Below are 11893 nucleotides of genomic sequence, written 5' to 3'. Positions count from 1 at the left end.
AAATCCTGATGACCTGCACAAGACTTCTCTGATCACCTCACCACTTCAGCATTAAGCCATGTGTTAGCGTTTCATTTTCAAGTATTGTTTACCTATTTTACTCACTGCAGAGCCATCTGTAAAGTACAAGATACAGTAAATGAGGAACATTTGGTAGACAAAAAGACTGAATGAACGTTATTAGAATAATACTTTTTATCAAAATCAAAGGCCTAAAACAAGAGTTTCCAATTTAATGGATTTATTCTCTCCTTCTCTGTCCAAACATACTGATTTGTTAAGGAAAAAATATATATTATTTCCGCTGTCATTATGATGTGAATGTGATGCCCCGAGTGCCACAGGGCAAGAAGCAGGATGCAGCAGCATCTATCGATGTAGACACATTTATTGTGAACAAACACAGATTACAGACATGAAAAACAAACGTTTTGGAACTCACATAAAGCAAAACAGCATGATATAAACAATGAATGATAAACACATACAGAAACATGAGCACAATCAGGGACATTAACATGAAGAGAACCATGCACCTGAACAAGAACAGCAACCGACAAATGACACTGACACAAGGGTTTAAATATATCCGTAAATGACACAAATAACAAGGTGCAGGTGTTACAAATGACAAAGCCAACAAAGGGGTGTGGTTACAAATAAGGGGGCCGTCAGAGTGAACACAATCAACTTAAGACAACATCACCAGCACATGGCAGTCTGTAACATGATGTGTAGGAAGGGGAGCATAATGTGTCCATAATGTGCCTTAGTGCTTTTGTTTTCAGTATCTGTTTTGGTTGTTGCATAAGGGTTATTTTCTCTTTTTTTTTGCATTTATCAAGTGCAATTTTTATATGGAGATATTTGTGTTTTCATGGTCTGTTTTTTTATGTCACATGATATCAGGAGACACATGTCTTGTTCAGTAGACAACACATCGATCACTGTGATTATTGTCATGATACTCCTGAAGCACTCTGCACTGTGATTTCTTTTCCTTTTGGTTTCCAGTTGCCCTCTGTACCTGCCAGTAAAAATTTATTCACAGTCAGAACAACATTTCTGAGTTTGCAATGCTTTATGTGGTTTGTATACTTGTACAAGTCATGCAATGCTGTTCAGTTAGTGGGAGCATGTTAACTCTACATCTTATGAACAGGCCAGAGCTATTAACATTTACACACATCTTATCATATGTTCTTTTAATGTAGAACATTACTGATACATTACTGATTAATACAGTTTAATCTCTTCAAGTCTTCCAAGCAGAAACATCTGTAAGTGTAATTTCAGAGCTTACATATCACGTTGACTGAATGCAGCACATTGTATTGTATCACCCTTACTTAGAATTGATCTTGAAAAGGAAAAAGGAAAAAAAAATACATATAAATGTCTTATAGACTCCCAGAACACGTTAGCATAGTCTGATTAACATCTTGTTAAATTATTGATTTTATTATTGAAGATTACAAACAGGTATTCAGTAACAGAATCATGAAAAAAATTTTGACATACTTATTTCTTTCATCTAAAGCTAAGTGGGGAGTTTGCAAAGCTGAATCACTAAAATGGGAGAGATTGATTAGTTTACACTACCATTAGTGCTGCAATGTGCATTTAAACAGGTGTCAGCTCCCTGTAATAGCTTGACCTTAAAAGACTAACAGCTTGACCTTAATGGTTCCACAGCATTACAGACCTTCAATATAAGCATGCTAGGTGTAAATGGGGAATTAAAAAGTCAATTTCACTCCCATGAGAATAAATCACATTTACCTTCGTCTTCTTCAAGGACAAAGCCAAACAGATTTATTAAAAGTGAAACAAGAGCAGACTAAACCCATACATCTGTAAACAATGGACAATATCTGAGTCTTCTAGATGGAAAAGGTAAAGAGGATAAACACATCTGGGCCGGGTCAATGAAAACATATTTACAAGCTCGTGTACAGAGAAACAGATCCATAGACCTAGTCAGCTGTCCCAGCTAAGTCAGTGGGTTGCTTCTATTAGCAGGTCCTCTGTGCACCAACTCTATGCTTCACTTTCATCACCCTTAGACATTGATGCTGAAAGCAGATCCACATTGTACTCAATCACAAAAGATACAGTGCTTAATAATTTGTGTTCTTCACTGTTTTGTTTGTACCGAGAACTAGAATGTACTAAATGTACTATGAATTTCAAGACCATTTAATTCTGTAAAGTTATGTAGGACACAACACTTAACATTTAGTGATATATTTAATGAGATTTAGAGATGTCATAGCAGCATATGTATAATTGATAATACCTTTATCACTCAGGAATGAGCATAGAGGCAACATCTTTTTACATTAACTGTAGTATTTAAAGAGAAAGTTATATGTAAATTTAGACACATATTTAGAGTGTCTCTGCTTTGAACCTCTGTGTGTTTCTACTTCCTCTTTCCTGGATCTTGTAATTCATTATTCATTCTATGGTTTTCTCTACTCTTGACACACCACACAACATCCAATTTGCTTCATGCCCAGTAATTTTACTTCATGAGCATTTTATAATGTTTTGCATAAATTTGCATCTAGTTACCCTCTCTCTCTCTCCTGCATTTCCATTATATCCCCTCTTAAACCATTTTCTTTTCAAATTATACAATTCTTGAAGTACTTTATATACCTGTGCATCAATTATCCTATTGATAATTATCACAGACTGTGATTCTAATATTCGGTTCATCTTTTGAATTTGATAGAGCACAGGACATGACATCCTCATACTTTAAGACTATAATATCAATGAGTTCATCAAGTGTAAATGTATCACCAAAGTTTCTCAAATTGGGATTCACTCTTTCTGGGAGAAGCCATGAACACTGAAGGCCCTACTGATCTGGCCCCTCCGGGTTCCAAACCAAGTGAAAGTCAGCACTGTATAAATGGCAAAACATATGTGAGACCTATATGACAAGCCATGATTTGGAGTAGTAGATCACTAGTCCCCAAAAGTAATAGTGTAGTCTGATTGATGAAGCCTTTGGACAAGGATTTGTATAGAAATGGCCCTTCATGACATTCCTAAAACATGTTGTTACTTCTGCCTTACTCTTAATTTGTTGTCCTTTTAAACAATGTACATGTACATTGTCCTATAAAACCTGCTAGTAATTTTAAACTCAGAACTTTATTATTTGCAGTGCTAATTAAATCTTCAGGTGAGGGGAGTGTTTTAAAAGAAATTTACAGAGAACCAAGATATAGTCCTTTCCAATATGAATTATGAATATTAAGTTGTAACCAAGTTATACTTGGCAATATGATATGATATTGACAATATGAATATGATATTTTAATGTTGATCATTTGAATTATTGTTAAATAAATAAAAAGATTAATTATTAATACTTTATGAAAACTAATTTTGAGCTGCCATTCAAACATTAATAATGCCATTCACATGTTAATAATGATCTCACCTTTTCACCTCATTATCTTTTCACTTGCAGCCTTGCTAGACAGTTCATAATCTCTACTTTATGACTGTTTTCTTTGAACATCTGGCATTCTAGTTATTCAATAAACCTGTTGTATCTCATCCACAGGGTAGCAGTTCAACTGAAAGGACCTTGGCACTGAGAATATAAAGTGGAGCCTTAATTCATGTGACATGTTTTTAATGATCAACAGAATCAATTAAGATGTGAGTAAATGATACACCTGCACCTTACTTTTTAGTCTTGAAAAATGTTTTATTCATGTACAGATAAAATTACATGTCCTCAGTGTTATACATAACAAAAATGTTTATTTGTTTGGAAATGTACTCTATAAATGATAGAATTTTCTTATCACTCAGATTGCTGTCTCTTCAAGTTGTCTGGGGACAGGCTCTTCTGTTCAGGGCAGTGGTAATTTATTTTTGCATTCTTGCTTCAAGTGTTTCAAAAACCTGATCTCTCACTTTTACTTCTTTATTAACTTGTACCAGCTTTGTTTTAACACTCTCCAGTCACAAAAACTCTCTGGCAATGTCATTTTGTTATTTTGAAGAAAGTAGAAGATGCAGTGAAAAAAACAAGGAACTCCAAGTATACAAGGTTCTTAAATCACAGCTGCAGCTTATATGTGTTGCAAGTGTAAATATGGAAATGAGATGCATGTAAAGCATAATACTAAAATTCACAAAATCAAAACAACAGAAGTTCAAGCAAGCAGATGCATGTAGACAACAAAGGGTTTTATTCAGAGCGGTTTTCTAGATGTAACTCAATGCCCAGTCTGTTTCTCAGACTGCTCTCCAGGGATGATGCGACTGCAGTGAAAAGCATCGAAACTCACCTCACACACTGCTGCTGTTGGTGCGCGGCATGTGTGTGAGCACAAAGCTCTCTGTGCACTGCTGGCTGCTGGTAGAGAGGGAGCGGCGCGGCGACGTCTGGAAACGGTTCCTTCTGTTGAAATAACCCACAGTTGACCAGGTCCTCTGCTGCTTCCGAAGGTACTCTTTGTAGTTCTTGGTCAGGAGAGTGTAAAGGAAAGGGTTGATGCAGCTGTTGCTGTAGGTGAGGCAGGTGGTAAGGTAGTTGATGTTGCGCTTGACCTTGGGGGAGAGGACCATTTCTGTCTTGAACTGACCCATGAGCTGCCAGATCCAGAAGGGCAGGAAGCAGGCCCAGAAGAGGAGCACAGTGGTAAAGATGAGGTACAGCACTTTGTGGTTAGGCAGCCTCTGGGTCTGCTTAAAGGTCTCCGTCTGTGAGATCCAGTACGTACGGGCCAGACAAATGTATAGGTAGCCGATTATGACCCCTGGAGCCACAATGCTGGTGCAGAAAAGGGATGTGATGTAGATCTTGTAAGAAAGAGGACTTAGGGTGGTCTGACACATAAACTTGGAGTTTTTTGTTGTCAACTCTACATCAATAATCATAGGAAGGGTTAGAATCAACGAGGCTGTCCACACTAGCATGGCGATGGCCTTCCGATAGCTCTTAGAGCGTTTCACTGTATCCAGAGGCTTGAGTACAGCGAAGTATCGTTCCATACTCATCACAGTCAGAGTGAAAATGCTTGCATGCATGGTGAGAAAGTCCATACTGATGAGAGTCCGGCATCCTACATCACCAAAGTACCAGACCTTCAAAAAGTGTGTGCTCACCACAAAGGGAATAGTAAGCAGATAGAGCAGGTCCGCCAGAGCCAGGTTGACTATGTATATGTACATGGAGGCAGCTGAGCGCATGGAGTGGCACATAACCACCAGGGTGTAGATGTTTCCTGACACACCCATGATGCACACGAGGGACAGGAGGGTGCCAATGGTGAATGTGGCAGCCATATCCTCAGTGGATACTTCCACTGGTGTCTCTGTGGCATTGGGAACTCCATCCACCATTGCCCCCAGGGACTCCACTGACATGGTGGTCATGTCTACATATAACCATAAAACCAGAAAAATGCACACAAACAGTGAACGAGGAGGTAGAAGTTGCTTGGAGTGCTTTGGAAAGTTTGAAAGCTAACTGCACAGTTTGCTGAATACCACCACTACCGCACACTTTCCTTTAAATAATAAGGATGCATAAACACATGGGAAGTGTTTGAGAAATGTATCAGTCTACAAAAAATAAAAAAAATTAAAACAAGCTATTTTTCCTTTTTTTAATCAAGTGCATACATTCCACTGAAAGAGCAGGCCAACATTTTGTCCAGACTTAATGTTTTTACTCCAAAGTTAGCGAGCTAATTAACAATGTCAGTAACATGAAGGAACTCTAGAATCAGAAGAGACTCTTTGCCCCTTGTTTAATGAAGTCCTCTTATCAGCTGAGCTGCACAGAATATTGTGAACAAGTGGCCTAAAGAGCCAAAATAAAATGTTATTTTAATAGAGCAATGATGTCTTACCTTGTTTTGATTGCACAGAGTGAATGGCTCCCAGAAAAGAGAAGTTTAGCATTTATAATGAGAATGGTGCACACTTGTGAAACTCATGAATTCTCCCAGGAGTTTATTCAGAATCCTTGCCTACAACAAATCCTGGCATTCCATCTAAAATACTTCCAAAAATTCCAGTTCACACAATAAAGAGAAATAATGACTAAAGCGGCAGTGCTGTGTTCAGTTGCGCAGCCTTTAAATGAATCAGAGGCAGGGGTTGCAGCTCTATGGAAAAAAAACTTCTACACTTCTTCAGCACATCACCTGTTCCCTCACCAGTCCTCATGGCAGATCTCTCAAAGTATTCAAGTTCAAAAGAAAGCATAAACATGAAAGAAATGGGAAGGGTGAGAAAAAGGTAAAGTCTTAGTTGAATTTACTCAAGGAGACGAGTCACTTTGAGCTACAGCTGGATTTTCCACTGACGGAGTGAATGTCTCTGAACGGTAGAGAGAGCGAGAGAGACAGAGTGGGGGGGAGGTGGAGCAAACGAGAGAGAGATAGATAGATAGAGAGAGAGAGAGAGAGAGAGAGAGAGAGAGAGGGAGGGAGGGATTGAGCGATAGAGAGAGATGGGGGAGAAACTGCAAGAGAAGAAGGGAGGGAGGGAGAAGCAGAAAGGGGGGGCTTGGAAAAGAGGAGAGGGTGAGAGAGAAAAAGAAATAGAGCATCTGACAAATTAGCACAATGTGGAGGGGAAGTGAGGGTGGGAGAGAAGAAAAATACAAGGAATACGGGAAAAGATGGAATGGATTTATTGTGGCAATAAATGTGCTTGCTATATGTAAAGGACAGTTATATGTGCCCTGGTACATGACAGGAGGATGCAACATCATTTGTTCCATATCTCATTGATTAATCCTGAGGTCAATGATAAATGATGATTGTTTTGTATTGCAGGTATGCACATTTTTTTTTTTAAAAACATTTGCATTCCATTTCCTATCAATTACTTTAATAAATGCTAAATATTTCTCCAAGTCAAACATTTATGGACCCTGCTTTTTATACAGTGCGCAGTGAGGACCGTATAACAATAATGTCTATAAAACACCATTATTGCATGACTGCAAAACTCTAATTTCGAATAATTCCGTTGCACCAATAGCTGTTTTTTATGGTATGTAATACCATTTATTGAAAAGGAATTAACAACAACAAAAATGTTCTAGAGATCATTTCCAGTTGTCCAGTTGTCCAGTTTAATGCATGTAGAGATATCCACTATACTCATTTTAAGGATTTCTGGTAGGATTTTCTATTTTATGAAACTGTTAGGCATGAAAAAGGTGAGTGGAAAAATAATAATAAAACCTGCTGCAGGTGAGTCTGAACATTTCATTTTCAGCTTTATTACGTTTTCTTAACTAGAAATAAGGCACAGGCATGATCTTTGTTACTCAGTTACTCATACACTACAACTATTAAAAACTTTACTGACCAACAACGAAAGAAAAACTAATTTGGCTTCAATTAGGTATTTATAAGTAAAGGAATATTTTCAAACATCTCTTTAGATGCAATTCTTAAACTTTTGTTCCACCTTAAATGCGTAGCAGTTGCTTTCCTGTTTGAATTTTCTATTTCAATCTAATGGCCTGTTATTCAAATTTAAATCTCAATTTTCTACTTAAGGCGACATGGAAAATCCAGAAAAAAGGAAGCGAACTTTAGCTCCATTTAGCTTGGTGGAAAAGTCAAAATAAGATAATAACCAGGGTTTAAAGTAAATTAAATACATCCAGTAGGTTTTTTTTTAGTGCAGCTTGATTTAATCCCCATCTAGACATTTAGTGTAGTGGAGTGAATGGGATTTACTTGTTTGTAGATATAATGCCTGATGTTTTGTTGATTCATCGATTCATATTCCAGTTTGAGCCATAACATTTGCATAACGTTTTGAAGTTTCTGGAGGTAAACAAGATAATAAAAGGCTTTCATCTAGTCATTCAACATTATCAATATTGTAAGATGATATATAGCTCTCTGTGACAGATATATTCTGGACAACACCGCTGTGCTGCCAAACATCTAATCACTCAGTCTCTTGGCCATTCTACACTGGTTAATGATGTGTATGTAAGAGATCAGGTGAGATAGGATGTGATTTTTTAGCCAAGCTAACAAATGTTCAGTTCTGTCTCCCATCATCAGGTATTAAGTTGTTGCAAATATCACAAATAATGAGAAACAACCAGGGAAAAGGTGAGAGGAATATTCCAAATGTATTCATGTGGGATTGTGTATTGTGCAAACAAAGAATATGTCCAATATTCAGGTCCAGTCCTTGAATATCAGATTTCTTTTATGCTTAATAAATAATTTATGTACTTGCAATGTACTTGTTTTCTTGTGTAAAAGTGGGCCTTGTTTTGCAAGAATGATGAGTTCAGGCCATTTCCTCCCATCAGAGCAAAGGTTTGAATCTTTGTGTGTTTGCTCTCGGGCTACAGACCTCTGAGAGCATAATTGACATTGCTGTGCTCTCCCGTCGCTTAAAAAAGCAGAGAATGTTAGGAGGGTAAGAAAAATATAAAAATAAAAATTGAGGGGAATAGACTATGTTTTACTATCATTAAGATTAAAAGTGTACTGGTCTTTCTTACCAATGCTATTTGAAAATACAGCCAAACAATTCTAGAGACAGGAGAGTTGGACTAGTTTCAGAGTGGTGACTTCAGCATGGGCTTAACAATTCAGGCCATGGCTTGCACACAGGTGTGTTGTATTGCACTAAACTATGAGGCTTTAGCTGAATAAAATGTCAGTCACTAACACTTATGAATATGATGTGAGTCTGATGTGAGTTTGAGACAGAATTAATTTTAATAATTTTGATTAAGGTTATAAAAGGTCATTGACAAGATTTCTTTCTCTCTCTAATGCTCAAATGTTAAAACTGGGATACTTGTATTCACTCATAGGAAAAACAGATTTTTGGGGGACAGACCCAATTCATGTAAGCAAACATATCTACCCCCCTTAGCATAAAAGGAAAACAATTATAAATATTTCATTGTTATACAAGGATATTTCTGAGTAGGATTAACCCTGCCATCCAACTTTTGTCATGGTGAATAATTATCTGGTAACATCTAGATTACAGTCTGGCAGGGGCCTTGACAGGTTGGCCTGCCAGCAAGGAAATGTCTCACAAACGCGACATTCTAACATGCATGGGATTTTTGGGCAGCATTATATGCAGTTTTGAATTTCACCAAGTGCATCTGTCTTAACAAAGTCTTTGCTCCACAATTACATAAAATTCTGGGATTTTCCTTACCCAAGTATGGGATTTTTGCTAATTATTTTGAGCCACGGTGTCATATTCCTGCACACACTGCTGCTGTGCTCCTCACTACCATCACTCCTGTGTCAGCTAGAACACAGCCCACAGGATGACTCACTGGAAGACAGTATTGATTGCTTTACTGTTAATTACCTTTGAGTCTGGCTGTGTAAGTGTGTGTGTGCATGCATGTGTCTTCTCACCAGTAACTAAAGACTTTAAAAAAATATTTTATAAAAGAGTAATAAAAAAAAAAGCCTGAAATTAACTGGGTGTGCTATACACACAATGTAACACCATGCTGCCCTCTAGCACTTGGAAGGAGAGGAGTGCACATCTCCAGCAGCCATTTCTTCCCTCTGAAGCTGCTTTCAAATATATTCAACATACAATCTGATGCCAATGACAAATACATAGAATTTGATTTTCTTCAGACCAGCATTCTGTGAGAGTTTTTAACTTCCTGTAAAGCAATACACTCAGCTCTCATCACTGAAAGCATTGTGATGGAACCTGCATGAACATAACATTTTACAGTCAAATCTAGATAAAACAGCACAACAAACTGCATAAGGGAGATAAATAAATAAGAATGAAAGCAACTTCTGCACAGTTCTTATATGTTAATGAGCTTAGTGAGGCGTTTGCATTTGTCAGGAATCTGAATGATACATAACAGATTAAAAGTATGTGACTGTGAAAGAAAGGAACAACTTGAAGAACTGTTTGAGTTTAACTATGGCTCTAGGTCTATACATAGCACAGCAGGTCAGAGCTTTTATTAGGAAGATATACAGTTGTGTCGTCCCTGTGCTGCAAAGATAATTCCCTTTTAAAATCCACTAATGAAATTACTGACACAGCGTGATACCACAGATCCGATAGTCGAGGGGAGCTCCTTGAAGAGCAACATCCAGTAGTGCACAAGGTCATCTATTTTTGAATGTTCCAAATGAAGTTAAACAGATAGACAGCAGCAATGTTGGCAGCTTCTAAAGGTGCCACTCAGTGCTGTCCAGCACCCCTTGTGCCAAGCACAGTGCCAAGAACTTGCACTCAGTGTTTCAGTGGTTCAAAGCCTGCAGCACATACATACACCGAGACTAGGTCACATAGAAGTGACCTAAAGCACTAAGTGTTTAGCTTGGCATAGACTGAGCATGCACAGCAGGATGCCATCCAGGAAAATGTGCACTGACAGGACAAAAATAAACAGTGGTTCTGTGGGAGAATGATGATGATGCTAGAATGTCCATGAGACAGGCACTTATCTGCAATTACAGTGAGTTCTTACAGTCACACATGTAGGAGTGGTAGTGAACCAGGCAACATGACCTCTGTGTCATTAATGATGAACACTGGCACACTGATCCGGATTTGGGTGAGAAAGGGAGAAGGAGCCAACCAGCATTTCAGTCTTCTCCCTGTTCAGTGAACGGTGACAAAGTGTTTCCTCGAAAAATCCTCAACAGCAACAAAAGTAAAATTAATATGACTACCTACAGGCGCATTGAGTCAATGCTGATTATGATGTTTGTTACTGAGATGTCAGTGTTGTGCATTGAGCACAAACATTTCACTAAACTGAAATTTGATGGTGATTAAAAAAAAAAGCAAGCATGAATATATTCTCCATGCAGTTATTCAAAGTTGCATCTATGGGCAACTGAATAGTTGCTATATTCCAGAAGCAAGATTTAGGAAGCTTGTGATGAAACAACTGGAAATATTTAAATATTTATTTATCTAAATTATAGGATTTATAAATGATAAATTCCATAATTTATATAATCGAAAACTAGCAGTCACTGACATGAATTATTGAAATAAATCAGTGACATGGTGCTAGAGATCCTCCCAGAGGAGACACTCTGCATGCAGCGTTAGCATGAGAAACAGACGGAGACTGAGATTCCTTGGCACAAAGCCCGAATAAAGCACTATTGACCACATTATTCACTAATCTCTTTTACAACAGAACAATACACTGCTGAAAAAAATTAAGGGAACACTTAAATCACACATCGGTTGAAAGCTTCATGTCGAAAATCTATGAATTGTGTACATGAGAACAAAATGACCAAAACCAATTTTGGAAACCAAAATCATCAACCCACTGATGAATTTCATCTTCTGAGCTCATAATGTGAGGTCTGTGTTCCTCATTGACAATGGCTCTGAAAATGTCATATCTAACAGCAGTCAGGGAGGGTACTGTTGTCTATGATGTGGAGATTTGTGTGACCCTCCAACGATATGCCTCCCCAGACCATCGCTGTCCCAACGGTAAACTGGCTATGCTGGGCAATGCAGCAGGCAGCATAACATTCACCACTGCATCTCCAGACTCTTTCATGTCTGTCACTTGTGTTCAGTGAACTTGCTCTCATCTATGAAGTGATCGGGGTGCCATTGGACGATCTGCCAATTCTGGTGTTCTCTGGTGAATGACAATCAAACTGCACTGGGCTGGATGTCGGACCCCCATGCCACCCTTCTGGAGTCTTTCTGACCAAATTGTCACAAGCACACAAGTAGCCTATTTGAGGTCAACTGTAGGGCACTGGCAGTACTCCTCCTGTTCTTCCAGGACCAGCTGTTGGGTTGATACTCTTCTACGGCCCTGTTCAGCTCTTTTCCTGTAATGGCTCATGTTCTGGTACCTCCTCCTTGGTCTTGA

The 11893-nt window shown here is 38.3% G+C and overlaps 1 protein-coding gene across 1 annotated transcript; it reads right to left on the bottom strand.

The window, feature by feature from the left end:
* Positions 1-3473: 3473 nt before the first annotated feature.
* On the bottom strand, positions 3474-6375 carry uts2r (urotensin 2 receptor). The gene is made up of 2 exons (XM_027019425.3): positions 5892-6375; positions 3474-5414 (listed from the first exon to the last, which is right to left on the bottom strand). Exons 1-2 carry the CDS (start codon positions 5941-5943, stop codon positions 4324-4326), a joined length of 1143 nt encoding a protein of 380 aa, XP_026875226.2. The 5' UTR covers positions 5944-6375; the 3' UTR covers positions 3474-4323.
* Positions 6376-11893: the final 5518 nt, after the last annotated feature.

This window comes from Electrophorus electricus, chromosome 15 (genome assembly GCF_041902795.1).
Source record: "Electrophorus electricus isolate QZ-2024a chromosome 15, ASM4190279v1, whole genome shotgun sequence".
Lineage (NCBI taxonomy): Eukaryota > Metazoa > Chordata > Actinopteri > Gymnotiformes > Gymnotidae > Electrophorus > Electrophorus electricus.
The sequence above is the reverse complement of the archived record's forward strand: the minus strand, read 5'-3'. Positions and strand labels throughout refer to the sequence as shown.